Raw genomic sequence first — 15,834 nt, forward strand, 5'->3', positions numbered from 1 at the left:
CTATAACTCTCATCTGCAAGGTTGCAGGAAGTTAACGAGGGGTTTAAATGTACGGACCCCCCCCCCCCCCCAAAAAAAAATACATTGATCTGTTTTGACTATTAAGTGATGCCAAAATTAAAAAACTATTTTTAAAAAAAAAAAGTGTTGCACTTGTCTTTGCGTTCAAGTAGATTCATTAAAATACATTACAAAATGATAACAAAATAAAATATTCCAAAAGCTGGTTTAAAACCTCACTATGCCTAGAGTTAGTCAGCATCCAAAAATAGGGCCCTTCGTGTCTTAATCTTCACCGGACCTCTTAGACGGACTCACTGAACCCCTGGGATTCGATCGAACCCAGGTTAAGAACCACTGGTGTATTCTATATTTATTCGCGACTAGACACGATTACCGGTTTCAAGGTATACCTTGATATGAAAACGTCAAGGTTTCAAAACCACAAAAAATTTCCGTCATACCGTCCCTAAGGTATTAGCTATTTTTTATGTCCCAAAAATGCATGGAGAAAACCCTCGCTCGCAGCTGTAAGACTCAACCCTCCCCCACAGGTTGTTGCTCAGTGTCAGTGAGTCAGCTGTGCTACATGATGGCTGGAGGAGGTGAAACTTGCAAACTTTTTCCCCCAGCGAAGAAAATGAAATCGCTGGTATTGGAACACTTCGGCTACAGAAAACTTACAGCTAGGCTTAGAGGAGGGCCAACCGAGACGTAAAACATGTTTGTGGAGAGCGGCTGCCGAGGAGGCAATACCTCCAATATGATTTCGCATTTATACTAAATTATAAGAACGTAAACACTGTGATGAATGTTTACCACCAGCTACTAGAGTTAACTCCAGCGTGTGTAGTGTCTAACAGTGGTAAAATATGTTTTTTCTCAGGCAACTGTCTGTGTTGAGAAAGAGAGTGTGTGTATAATGTAAACATGATACGAGTCATACACACGTGCTTTTTATGGAAAATAATACAATTTTTTTTGTCCTGATGGTAATAATGTTGAGCTGTGGCTGTGGGTTTATGCTCAACTAAAGGACTGCATTTATTTTAATTTTATTTAGAATATTTTATTTTTTTAATTTGATTCATTTTAACTGAACATTAAATTTATGTTCAAATTTGGTAATTTGTTTGGAAAAATAAAAAGCCTGTTCAATGAAAAAAAGCATTAAAAAAAAAAAAAAAACATCTCAAACTAACACATTTTAGATCTGTAATTGTAATACCGTGATTCCGTGAAATTTTTGCTTTAAGTGATCATACCGTCTGAATCTCATGCCTCTTCGCGACAATAGGCATTACGGGTTAACACTGTCACTGCCATGGACGTCGATCAAAGTCCACAATGTTCCGTTGTTGACAATGGCAATAAAGACCTATTCTATAAATAATTCAATTATTTTTGTTCTGATGGTAATAATGTTGAGCTGTGGGTTTATGCTCAACTAAAGGACTGCATTTATTTTAATTTTATGTAGAATATTTTGTTGTTTTTTTTTAATTAATTTTAACTGAACATTAATGTTCCAATTTGCTAATATGTTTGGAAAAATAAAAAACCTGTTCAACGAAAAAAAGAGCTTTTTTTTTTTTTTTTAAACCCAGGTATCTCAAAGTTACACTTTTTATATCTGTAATTGTAATACCGAGATACCGTGAAATTTTTGCTTAAAGTTGTCATACCGGCAGAATCTCATATTACCTGCACATGCCTCTTCGCGACAATAGGCATCAACAGGTTAACACTTTCACAGCCATGGACGGCGATCAATGTTCACAATGTTTCGTTGTTGACAATGGCAATAAAGACCTATTCTATTCTATTCTATTCTATTCTATTCTATTCTATTCTATTCTATTCTATTCTATTCTATTCTATTCTATTCTATTCTATTCCAATTGGGAAATCTGGGCAGCTCCCAGGTGAAATGGATTGGATGTCTATCACCATCAATTGCTGACAATAAAATAATGAGCGTTTATGTCGCAAAGACCTGCTGGAATCACTTTTCCACTTATCCAGTTACGAAATCAACTCAAGTCTCTTTGCTGCATGTTGCAGAGCAAGTGCTTTATTTTCAGAATGTTACTGCAGAGATAATGTTGAACATCTGTACAAATGGCCAAAACAAGCCGACAAAAGGACACCCAAAAAAATGTACAAAGTTATGCAGGCAAGGGTCAGGGTCAGTTCATGACATATAAGCAAATTAAGCGCTGAAATGAGCCTCGACGTATGACAAAAGGTACAAGTGCTGTATGCAAACATTATTTACACACATGTGCCACACATGTATTCCCTTCAAAAAAGAAAGGTAGTTGCATTACATGTATGTGATTATAGAAATTCATTGCCTTATGTACAATATTTACACTTTTACACATAAAATTATACATGTATTAACGCGTAAGAATTGTTCTTGTACACAAACAGTTGCACTGAACGTATTTCTTTTTTTCATATAAAGCAACACATAGCTTTCCTGGAGTGCAGGAGCAGGAAACCTACATCCCGCGAGCATTTGATACGGCCCACAATGCAATTTAAAACAAACCCAAGAGGAAGTGTTAGAAAAAAGGCAGACAAAAGCTTATGATATAAAATGACCACTTCATGTTTTTTTTTAGTATGGCCCTGAGGACTTATACTAGAAAGGTTCCCCACCCACAGTGATGTCTTCATTAGAATTCCAGTTGAAATACTGTAAATATCCCATTCAGAAGAGTTTGATTTGGAATGTAATCCAGGGATTATTTTTTTGTCTGCGGACCCTGTACAGGTATTTTTTTCCCCCAAGAACTCTCCCCTCATTAACCTAGCTACCACATGTACCTTTAAATGCCATATGGATTAAAAAGTAGCTTATATTTGAGTGGGGGGAAAAATAATAATATGAGAAAATTCACATTTTTGTTTTGGAGAGAAAAAGTAATTTTTCAATCATGCATTTTGTTTTAAATCTTTACTAAAATAAAGATGTGTTTTGTTGGGGTAAAATAGTATAATCCTAGGAGAACAAAATTTTAAAATATATGCAAAGTGAAAAAATTGAGTTGAAAAGAAAGCTTTATGTCTAATTATTAACAAAATATGAATTTATTCGTAAAGAAATGTTAGATTTTATTGTTAATACATCTCAATCACATTGGGAGAAATTGGTGTATTTTATTTAATTTTTTGCAAATCATTTTTCCACAATTCTTAGATCCACTTTTGAGAATCATTAACTCTTTCAGCGCCATTGCCGACCACACATGTCCAATCATTTGGCTCTTTTCATCCTTCTTCTGTGAATTTGAAATTAGTTCATCACTAATAGACATCCAATGCATTTGAACTGGAGGGATATTCATTCGCTGCCATCCAGTGTTGTTTTCGTCAACAATGACGATAACGAAGTATTTCGTCGACGACCCATATTTTCACGAGCTAAAAATGTGGTTTGGGAGACTGCAACATAACGAGACGACAACGAGAGGATGCGACAGTTTCTGTCATATGCGTGACATTTTCATATCGTACGTGGAGTATGTCAGCTTACATCGTAGCAGTGTTTGGGTCGTGTCACTCACAGATGTGGGTAGAGTAGCCAAAGATTTTACTCATGTAAAAGAAGTGTTACTTCAGAATAATATTACGCCAGTAAAAGTAGTAATCCAAAAAATATACTCAAGTAAAAAAGTATTTGGTGAAAAGAATCCTCAGAAATGAGTAACATTGTGAGTAACTGCTTACGATTTTTTTTAAACAATGGTATTCCTTTTTCTCAGCACAGTTATTTCAATAAACTGTTCATATACTGTACTATAAGCTATTACATAACAGCATTAAGCCAAAGGGGGGGGAAAAAAAAACCTGGCGAGAGAAAAAAAAATCTGCAGAACTGAAGCGTCATTGGTCCAAAGAGCATAAGTGCCCTCTAGTGGAGGAAATAGTTCCTTATTTGAATAGTTGAATAGTTCCTGTTATAAAATTAAAAGAAACATCTCTCTCCTTTTCTGTGGTCAGTCAGTGCCAAATATATAAAAGAAACATCTCTCTCCTTTTCTGTGGTCAGTCAGTGCCAAATATAAACTGGGAGTGAGGTTCAAATCCACGCTTTCGAGTCATGTAGAGGGCAGCGCTTTATGTCGAATACTTTTATTTTATTACAGTGCTTTAAAGACGCCATGTGATTGAACAGGCCGGTGTGATCATAGAACTGTACACTTGAGTCTTATTGGTACAATAGAGTCATGTGATTATTTTTGTGATGTCTCATTGGTGAAACTGGTAGAGCAACTGTTGGCATCACTGAAAAAAAAATTAAAATGTAATTTGTAGAAAAAAGAGGAAAAATGTAATGACTAGTGTAGCCCAAAGTAGCTGAGTATAATTAACGTTTCTTCTTCACAAATCTACTCAAGTAAAAAATATGGCTTAGTAAAACTACTCTTATAAGTACTTTTTTTCTCTTTTAAAGTTACTCCAGTAGATAACGCATTACTACCCACCTCTTGACACTAATCTGAGATGTGCTGCGCCTCTCCCTCACTCTCCTGACTGGAGTGTAGGATGTGTTTCAAGCTGGGTTGTGCTCCATCTAGCTTGTTTGGAAAAACGTGGTAAGATTTGTTTTCTCTTTGCAAGAAAGAATATGCAGTGTTGCTTTAGCTTTTAAAGGTCTGAGCTGAGTGGTCATCCCACACTAAATCTAACTATTTGTTAGCATAGCAATTGCGTTAGCATTTGTATCAACATTAGCGTGGCGAGCATCAACTTCAACATTCGGACAACTTTTTATTCCATAGAGTTCGTGGCTTCTAGACGAGTTTAATTGAAAATAATGTACTAATTTTCCTGCTGAGTGTCTATTATCATAATGAAGTTGGTGTTGTCCTTGTAGACGCTACTGAAACATTTTTGGACTAAAACTTTTGAATTTTCCAGACGAAAACATTTTGAGTAGCTGTTGACTAGTGCTGCAACAATTAATCGATTAACTCGAATAATTCGATTAGAAAATAGATTCGAATTAAGTTTTGCTGCTTCGAGTATTCGTTTAATTAAAGTGGCACAGTCGTTTTGAAGGTGTTTGCATTTACTGTAGTTTATTGATTTGGGTGGATTCACTGCCCTCTAAAGGCAACAGTGAATATGACATAACTCATTTTACATGGGTGAATCCAACTGCTCCCAGTTAAGACCAACATAAGCTAAGTTTTTGTTTTAGCTAATGTTTTTTTTTTAAATGCATTCGTAATTTAGTTTATAGGTATAATTAGCCGTTTTTTGTGGACTTTTGCTATTTAAGTTAGTTAATTGTTCTTTTGTTGTACTTACATCCTCATTTATTTTTCTCTATCGTTTCAGGCCCAAATATTTTAATTTCTTATGTTCCTTATCCGATTACTCGATTATTCAAACTAAGTAGTTCATCGATTAATCAACTACTAAAATAATCGATGGCTGCAGCCCTACTGTTGACTAAAACTAGAAGACGAACACATTTTGAAATGACTAAAATATGACTAAGACTAATAAGTATTTTTGTCCAAAAGACAAAGACAAAAATTAAAAGGGCTGCCAAAAACAACACTGCTGCCATCTCTCCCAGTTCAAATGGTTTGGATGTCGTTGCCAACAATGAGTTACTAATTAATGGTAAAAATGGTAAAAAAAGTTCAAATGAAGCCCTTTTTAGGAGAAACTAAAGTCAACACGTGAAGTGAAACTGTAACAGAAGAATTTTAGTTAACTCCTTTCAACTGAGACCCAAACAAGTTTCTCGCTGGTGTATTTAGGGCAAGGAGGTCACTGAGAATGACAGTTTAATATGGCTATTCGACCCTCTGGCACTGCAGAGGACAAAGTGCATAGACAGCTCTGCTTCACTTTCCTATACAACACAGTGCTTTAGGGTGCTCACGTGGACATTCCTGGTCACAAGGTGGAAGAAAAGTTCCTGTTTCCTTTAAGGGGAGCGCATACAGTATGTCGCCATTAAGTTCAAAACCGAAAAATGCCTGAGAAAGATTAATGAAGATAATGAATAATGAAAACGATATTCAAGACAGACGCCAATAAGGCAAAACTATCAATAGCATAACGAGACTGAAATAGATAGGAACATTCAGAGTAAGTAAAGACAATAACCGAGGCACATTGTGATATTTTGGGAAATCACTGGCATAAATTGCTTCTCTCCAGTTAAACAGAGATGCGCTCTCACGTAGACATGCACCCTATTATCCATATGCGGATTCGATCCGGACTTTCATGCAACTATAAAAACTCAAGAGGAGCTGTTAAAAATAATTAAAAAAGTGCTCACAATATGTAATAATACACATTTGTTTGATCGCTATGTCATATTTTGTCAAATTTATAATGGCCCTCGGAGGACTTATAAAAACTGATGGGGAAAAAGGTTCCCCACCGCTCATTTAAAGCTTAGGGTGGTCCCGGAGAAGATTGCTGTGACTCGAAAAGCTGCCCCGCTGCTATCACAGTGTTCAGAAGTTATTTGATGTGACCCACACAACACGAAGCTTTCACCATCACCATGAAGTTCATGTGATTCTTTAAGACTGGCAGCAATGAGGTTAAACAGTCTCCTTGGGAAGGAAAGAAGGAGTATGGTGATTTGTTTAGAGGTGACACCGTCACACCTTACTTGTTGAGATGGCAACATACACATTTACATTTAGGTCCTTATGTATTTGAACAGGTTTTTTTGGTCATGTTTTGGAGAGAAAGTTATGGGTGGGATGTATTTACACTTTTGTCCTTTTGTCTGGATATAAATGGAACTTAATTGGTATTAGTTTACAGCAGGCATGTGCCGGTTACCGATTTCAAGGTTTACTGTGGTATGAAAACGTTATGGTTTCAAAACCACTAAAATGCTTCGTCATACCGTTGTATGGTATTAGCTATTTTTTATGTCCCGAAAATGCAGAAAGAAATGGCTTGAAGCGGCAAAGCTCCCCCTCTCCCTCCAGTTGTTGCTCTGTCCTGTGTCTGTCAATCACACTACACCTGAGTTTTCCCCCCCTCAACAAAGACAGTCACTTGTATGGAATTAGTATTAGGTATTAGTATTTCGTCTACCGAAAAAAAAACAGACGGCTGCGGCTTAGAGGGGGAAGGACAACTGACACAGGCAACACTTCCAACATGATTTCACATTTACGTGAACTCATCTGTCACTTTACATAAAATTTAATAAGTAAACGCGGTCATGAACGTTTCCGACCAACTATGAGAGTTCACTCCAGCGTGCTTCGTGTGTCTAGCAATGGTAAAACAAATACTACAGTATAATATAAGCTTGTTGACGAGGCTATTAACGTGGCTCGTTAGCATGTCAAGATGGCTAACTTGTTTTCTCACTATCCTCACTATAAGCGTACTTTGTAAAGTCTTATGCCATTGTAAACATCTGTTCAAAATAACATTTTCTTAATACAGCCTGTGCTATTTCTTTCTCTCTGGTGACTTTGTGTTGAGAGAAGGTGTGTGTGGGGGTGTGTGTATAATGTGTAAATAATGATACGAATCATACACACACGCGCCATTTTTGTTAATTATTTGCTAATTAATGTTAATAGTAGTAATGTTATATTAACCCAGAAAAGGTAAACATACTCACATTCCTGCATCATAACTTGGACTGAGTGAGAAATATGTAGAAAATGAGTAAGTCTGGAAAAATTGAGATTGCGCTTTAAAGTCAGTGAAGTGCCCGCAATATTTTAATTTTATTTAGAAGTGCTTTTATTTTTTTATGGAAAATATTTTTCTTCTAATGCTTAGCAACTTGAGCTGTGGCAGTGGGTTTAGTATATAAGTTCTATTGATTAATTCATCAATTATGTAATTTATTGTTGTTTTATTTATTTTAACATCATATTCATGATCAATTATGTAATTTATTGTTTTATTTATTTTAACATCATATTCATGTTGATGTTCCAATTTGCAAATATGATGTGAAAAATTATTTTTAAAAATCCTGTTCAGTGGATTTTTTTTTTAACCCATACATCTTTAAATAACACATTTTAGAGCTATAACTGCAATACCGTGAGACAGTGAAACCGTGGTATTTTTGCTTAAGGTTATCACACCGTCAAAATCTCATACTGGCACATGCCTTGTTTACAGTGGTGTCCTGATGTACAGATTTGTTCTGTGACTTTGCAACTCAAAACGTTTATACCTCAAGATGCTACTGTAGTGTATTTTTGTGGGGGAAAAATGTGACAAAAGTCAAGACTTCAATCAGATATAGATGTTATTTTTTTCATGCAGTCATATCCTAATTGCTGAAATACATCAGGACCTAAATGTACTTGATATAAAGTCTATACCTGTTCTCACAAGAATTTAGTTGGCCATTGTACAAAAAACAATTTGTTTTGCTCAATATATTTTTTTTCTTGCAATGAAAATAATACAAGAAACTACTAAAGTGAAATCCTAAAAATACATCACTGAGCAAATCAGCTAGAATGCAGCTCGTATCTTTAGGTTTTAACAATTGTTACAGAATTTTTTTTTTCCAAAAAATTAAATTTTACCTTGAGTAAAATGTTCTACTAAACAATTGTGAGAACATGCTATCTGTCCACATAGAAAGCTGTGCAGGGAAATATTTGACTCATGATCCAGTCCAACTTAAGTCTCCAGTCTCTTCCCTCTTGTTCCACGAACACTTTGGTCCATTTTGTACCGTTACACATCAGGGTAAAAAAATGCACACCAATGCTGCTCACAAAATCAAGTGTAAAAAAAGAAAAAAGATAGGCAACATACCATAAAACATGTATGCATTATAGGGTCTATAAAAATACATACCATGGCTACTGTAAAAAGAACAGCCTTGGAGGCCTTTGAGGTTTCTCTTGATGGGTTGAGGGTGGGGGGTGACATGTGCAGCTGCAGAGCCTCAAAAAAGCAGAGGTGATTCGGGGCGGAGGCAGGCGTGAGGGGCGACCACAAGGGCTGAATAGTTCGTCAGCTCCCCTAGTGGATGGGGTTAATGTCTGTTCGGCTGTTGGCTTGTCCGTGCACATTGCTGCCACCTATGGTGGTGGTGGAGGTGGTGATGGTGTTGTGCTGAATGACTTGTTGCTGCGTGCAAGCTGGAGATGGACTTCCTGACGGACTGCTTTCTGGACCTGCGGACACATCGCTGCCGATGGTAAATGACCTTCAGATTACACATCAACATTTGAGTACTTCAAGTATCTTTTCTGTGTGTAAAAAAGGTGATTTGACTGCCGTCTATTCTCAAAAATGGTTTCGGGAACACTAACGACAAAAAAATTCTGATGAATTAGGTTTTTATGCTGATTAACACTAAAATTGGCATGTTGATTTCAAATTGCAGTCAGTTTTTATCTAGCATGTAAGGTTTTTATCTAGTTTACCTATACAGTGGTACCTCTACATACGATCACTTCGACACACGATCTTTTCGACATCCGACGTAAAATTTGAGCCGCCATTTGTTTCTACATCCGACGAGTTGCTCGAAATACGACGACATGACAGCACTGCAAACGAACGCACGGTGGATTTTCTTGTGTGAGAAATCAACACAGTTTTCAAAAAAAGTTGATACAGTTGGAGAAACAAGGAAAAAAGTGATGCTTACCTTTGAAATGAAGATGCAAGTTATAGAAAAATATGAGCTTGGGGTGCGCGTCCCTGAACTGGCTCAACAATACAGCTCCATGGTCCTCTTCCGACCACCGTTCGCCACTATTTATAAGTTAAGGTGACAATTATTATTGTGGTAACATTGCCAAGGAAATCGCCAGCTTCGTCACGTTTTTATCATTTATTTAAGAACTTATCCAACACAAAACGCCCATTGTCTTAAGCAGTTGACCGCTCTCAAGAAAACGAAAGTATTATCTCTACAGCACCGACCTATCTCACTGAGACGTCACCTTCGCGGTGCGTTCAGGGACAGTAAAAAGTGTCCGCCATATTAGAATCCGATTCGTTACATTATTTACAGGAATAATGATTAATTATTCTTATTATTATTATATTATTCTGAATTATTTATTTATAACTTATTTGTTTTTCTATGTTTAATTGCCATTTGTAACAGTGCCAGCAGTATTTATTAAGAATTTAGTGTATGTTTTTAGGCTTTGGAACGAATTAATGGAATTATAATGTATTCCTATGGGAAAATCCTGCTCGACATACGACCATTTCGACTTACAAACAAGGTCCTGGAACGAATTAAATTCGTATGTAGAGGTACCACTGTACTATGTTGTCACCATACGCACACAATTAGAATTACAGTAGCCATATGCTATGTAAAAACATTAAATATCGCATTCCTACTTGAAAATTATGTGAACTAATGCCATCAAACTGTCAAATAGCCTAAAAAACAAAGGGCGACAAATTTGTCTCTTCTGCAATGGATTTAATGGAGTCCATCGTTTATTTTTTTTCCCCCCCGAAATTTTCATTTGATGTTCTATACAAACTCTCTAGATAGCATGTAAGTGAGAATTGCTTGGAATTCTGTGTGGATAACAAGAATTTTTTATTTTCCCAAAGCAACTAAAAAGTCATGTCGCCAGCTGTCCCATCCATAATGGAACTAACAGAAATTTGAAATTTGATGCATTTTTATGAGCCTCTGGAAAGAGTCATTCTTTTTAGCCCCAAAATGTCTCTTTATTGCCTAGTTAGTGAGACAAAATGCCTTTTTTATTTTTCTCAATATCTCTTCCATAACGACAAAAATAATATGACTTGCCCTAAAACAACCACATACTTACATACTTACTTACATACATTTTTTTTTTTTTTAAAGAAAATACTGATCCTATCAATAAAAAAAATGTATTTGATCGAGAAAAACTAAGATCGTCTTGGATTCTGCACCTGAAATTAAGTTAAAACAGCTGTCAGAACAAACTCAACAAAAACTGTTATTATATATTATTAACAATACACCACTTTTTACCAAATAAGAGAATACACTTTTCGTTAGCCAAATTTTAGGTGCGCTACTTAAAATGAGCTTTTTGTGAAACAAAATATTACAAGTAGAAAATAGGCATGTGCCGATAATCAACCGTGGTATGAAAACGTCACGGTTTCAAAACTGTAAAAATTTTCCGTCATACCATGCCTAAGGCATTAGCTTTTTTTTATGTACCATAAATGCAGGGAGATATCCCTCGATTGCAGCTGCAAGGCTCAACCCTGCCCCACTGGTTGCTGCTCAGTGTCATTGAGTCAGCTGTGCTGCACGATGGCTGGAGGAGGTGAAAATTCCTGAACTTTTTTTCCCCCCATTGAAGAAAATGAAATCACTGGTATGAGAATACTTCGGCTACAGAAAAGTTACATACGGTTGCGTCTTAGAGGAGGAAGGCCAACGGACATGTAAAACATGTTTGCGAAGGGTAGCTGCTGAGGATGCAATACCTCCAATATGATTTCGCTTTTATACAAAATTAAACGTTAGCAAACACTATCATGAACGTTTTCCACCAGCAACGAGAGATAACTTCAGCGTGTTTAGTGTGTCTAGTGGTGGTAAAACATTTTTTTCTCTCTCTGGCAACTGTCTGTGTTGAGAAGGAGAGTGTGTGCATAATGTAACATGATATGAGTCATACACACGTGCTTTTTATGGAAAATAATTCATTAGTGGTCTGATAATAATAATGTTAAGCTGTGACTGTGAGTTTACGTTCAGCAAAAAGACTGCATTTATTTTAATTTTGTTTAGAATATTTGTTATTTATTTTTAACTTAACATTATACCAAGTTCCAATTTACTAATATGTTTTGAAAAATAAAAATCCTGTTCAATGGAATTTTTTTTTTTTTTTTTTTACCCTGATATCTCAAAGTAACTCATTTTAGAGCTGTAATTGCAATACCGTGATACCGTGATATTTTTGCTTAAGGTTATCATATTGTCAGAATTTCCCACCGGCACATGTCAAGTAGAAAATTAATGTTGTTACTAACATTTTCTAATTTTGTGACATCTAGTATCCAAACAGAGGTTTTACTCATAAAAGCAGCTAAAAGCACAATAGGGGAAGGCTTTGACAGCAAAATAATCATATTTGACTATATAAACGCACTCATTTGTAATGTTGCTTGCTGTTGGTGACATGACTGTCAGATATATCCAACTACAACAACACAAACTCTCAAAAATAAATCTACGTGTTAATCCCACAGGATGGACTGTATACACTATGGTGCTAAGGGGCATACGTTAACACACACCTTCTTTAGATAGATTTCAAACACTCGCTCACTCATTCTCTTGTAAAAATACACCGTGAGCAGATAACACAAAAATGGAAAATGGAATCCCTCAGCCCTGTAAACACGCCAGGCGAATTACGGTCACATTAAAGTGGACATGTGTGCACAACTTAAGACTCATTGATGAACGTCTCGCCCAGTCTGGGAGGAGTGTCTCCCCTTTACAAAAGCAACATTCAGACAGGAGGGATATGAGCTTCTTTTTCCTCTCTGGAAGTACACAGGGGAGGCCTACTATCCTAATTATAATGTCTCGTATCCCTATCAAAAGGTGGGGCTCTGACGTCACGCTGGGATACAAACTGCAGCTCATGACGTATTTGTCACATCGGGTTTCAGAGAATAAGCTCTATGTGAAATGTCTTCATTTGTTTTCAATAATACAAAGCATCTCCACGGCAGCGTTAGCTACACCGTGAGACTAAAGTGTGTGTTTGGTGTGAGATGTGTGTGTGTTTAAGTGACTCACTGAGGTAACCTTGGGAGTCTTTTTGCATAGTGGTGATGGGACAGTCTTTGTGTGTGAGGAGGAGCTGCTTGAGCTGGGTCACCTCGTTCTTTAACATCGTCACTTCATTCTGCAATTAAAAAAAAAACACAACCATGTTTTAAGATGCAATGCTTCACAGTTATATCAATTGGGAAAGTGTGTTTAATGAGAAAAGTAACAAAGTTAACAATGCCTTTTTACAGTCTTTTCACAGTTTTGTACTTAAAAAACAAGTTCAAATGAACTACGACTGCACGGTAGCAAAACAAAAAGTGACCCAATACTGCCATGTTTTGAAAAACTGGAGTAATTACATGACAAGCCTGAGCATCAATGTGTCTACATCCCCGAGAATATACAGTACCTACCAAATTTAATTCTGACCCATCCATGAATAATGTTACTGTCCTCAACAAGAAGAACAACAATGCAAATTACTATTTGAACCCTCCCACCTCCCTCCCTGTAATTTTTTTCACCTCAAGTACATAAATTTCAATGTAACTTTTTACAGGTTGAAAGGTCATGTTGTTGTTGATGGGTGTGTATTGTATCATCTTTCATCCATTTCTCCTTTATTCACGCACCGATCACAATGAAATTTGGTAGGTATATTCTATGGGTCAATGCTCATCGAACCTCGGAACTAATTTCCAGTTTCCTCCCTGATAAATCTGTACTTAATGGAAAACAATGAGATTTTTCAGTTATTCGTATCCTCTTGAAATTCAATAGATATGACCAATCAAGCCTGATTAATTAGCATTTTATTCATTTATGAGTCATTATTGACGTGTTGTTTTCCGAGGCTTATTTCTCCCTAAATAATGGCTGGATTGATCTGAAACTTCATTATGCATTTACTAGAAATATATTATTATTGACGCTCAGGGCCTAATTTTTTAAAAATTGTTGTTTCCTTAATTACTTAAATTCATTAAAATCCAACGAATTTCCAGTCATCAGAAAATAGTTGTATTTTGAATCCAATCAATTGGGAGTAAGCGTAGGACATATCTGTAGGGTTTATGGAAGGACATGATTATTCAACAAAAATGTTAATGGATACTTGATTCAAATCCTATAAATGTTCAAATTGGTCATAATATTGTTGTCTTTGATATCAAAACAATTTGGATTTTAGGGGACAGACACTCAATTAAAATCCAATCAATTTTCAAAATGGTCAGAAAATAGTTGGGTTTGTTGTCAAATCAATTAGGGATAAATACAGTTTATACCAGTGTTTTTCAACTGGTGTGCCATGAGAGATCGTCTGGAGTGCCGTGAGAAGTTATCCAATATGTTTTTTGTTTTTTTTTGACATCGTCAGGTGGCGTTGCTGTAGGAAGGAAGGAGTAGGTATAACGTTGAGGTCGTGTGCAGATGAGTGAGGTATTACTCGTCGCCTTTAAGAACTGCTCGGATTTCTAGCCATCAGCCACTTTGCTGTCCGTGAAAATGTCTAATGTACATCATCTGATTAGACTTGTCAAGTGTCAATATACACGAAGGTGTCCTTTCCGTTTTATCCATATGTGCCAATCGTCAACCCTCCGCCTGTGTTTTATTCCAACACATTGTCGAGGACAGCTAGGCGGCTGATGGTTAGAAATCCGAGCAGCTCTTGAACATGACATGAGCATCTATCCCACACGTCATCTCCAAACGAAACACCTGTAGCTTCAAAACAGGTCGATAGACTTTGTTCGCGTTCGTGAAAACTGAGAATCAGGCACTTTTTTTAAGGAAAACTACAAAGGTAAATAAGAAAGCCCTTGAAGCCAGAAACCTTGTTGCTAAACTTCTGCTAAATCAAGAAGTCCCACACTTATGGCAGAGACCTTAACACTACCTGCCTGCAAAGCCATTGTCAGCGAGATGCTCGGCTGATGCCGTTAAAGACATTGATAAAGTCTCCCTGTCTGATAATTCTGAGCTTTTCAAGCCTAACTGCTATAAAAAAAAATAGAGACAGAGCCGTTGAGGAAGATTCCTGCAAGGATATCGGCTTTGTGTTCATCTAAACAGGCTCAAGTTTCCAACTGAGTAAGTATAACTATTGAGAAATTATTTTATAATTAAATATAATGTACAGAAAGTAATTTTGGAACATTTTTGGTTTGTGGTGTGCCGCAAGATTTTTTTCTTTTTTTTTCAGAAAAGGTTGAAAAACTGGTTTATGCAACTGGTCACAGCCGGTTGCTATCTGTTGTAGCACATTTGTTCTTGTTTACACTTGTATGACAGGTTGTCACATTCCATTATACTATCATTGAATTTAAAGATTGTTTCTTTGAAAATATTTTTCTATGTCAACAACACTGATGCATGTATGATGCAGTAAATGTTTCATTATGGTGACAGTTTGACTCATGCGACACATTTGTTTTGATATAGTGTCCTGTATTTAAAAAAAAAAGTATTCATGGAGAGGATTGCTGTAATTAGTTGGTGGTAAAGTAATACTTTCTGCTCTTCTTTCATTATTGTACCTGAAGCTGCATGTTAGTCTGCGTGAGCTCTTCCGCTTTCTTCTCTAACGACATCACCCACACTTTCCTCTTCTGTCTGCATCGTGTCGCCGCTGCTCGGTTTCGTTCCAAAAACTTTCGCCGACGTTCATCTGGATCTTCGTCCACCACTCGCCGCCGCCGTCCGCTGCTCGGAGGCGGAGAATGAAGCGTCTGCGTTGGCTGCATGTGCTGGGTGGCGGGGGACATCTGAAACACAGAAGGGGGGGTCAGTGGCGGGATTAATCATAACCCAGCTCTGTAATGAGACAGTTTGCATCTGCCAGTTTTCAACCACAGACGCAATCTTTGTGACACACCTGGAAAACATCCAAACACCTGACTGCTGCAGCCACCCCGCTGCTCTCCAAACACAAACAAGCGTCCATACATGAGGCCCAAAGCTATTTCAAGTGTGCCAACTGCCTGAAAACAACATCTGCTTCAATGAGTGAGTGACTGGACTGATTCACCAAGCTGCCTTCCTAGTTAAAGAGGCGTCAGGCACTTTTC

General features: G+C 36.9%; 1 protein-coding gene across 3 annotated transcripts in view; it reads right to left on the reverse strand.

Annotated features, from left to right (window-relative positions):
• Positions 1-1,689: 1,689 nt before the first annotated feature.
• creb5b (cAMP responsive element binding protein 5b) overlaps positions 1,690-15,834 on the reverse strand; it is a 143,478-nt gene continuing 129,333 nt past the window's right edge. For all 3 annotated transcript variants that reach the window (XM_057833406.1, XM_057833405.1, XM_057833404.1), the window contains 3 exons: positions 15,304-15,531; positions 12,788-12,896; positions 1,690-9,167 (listed from right to left, as the gene is read on the reverse strand). In XM_057833406.1, coding sequence (XP_057689389.1) covers positions 9,013-9,167; positions 12,788-12,896; positions 15,304-15,531 — 492 coding nt within the window. In that variant the 3' untranslated portion in view covers positions 1,690-9,012. The remainder of the gene's footprint in view (positions 9,168-12,787; positions 12,897-15,303; positions 15,532-15,834) is intronic.

The sequence above is a fragment of the Corythoichthys intestinalis genome, chromosome 4 (assembly GCF_030265065.1).
Source record: "Corythoichthys intestinalis isolate RoL2023-P3 chromosome 4, ASM3026506v1, whole genome shotgun sequence".
Lineage (NCBI taxonomy): Eukaryota > Metazoa > Chordata > Actinopteri > Syngnathiformes > Syngnathidae > Corythoichthys > Corythoichthys intestinalis.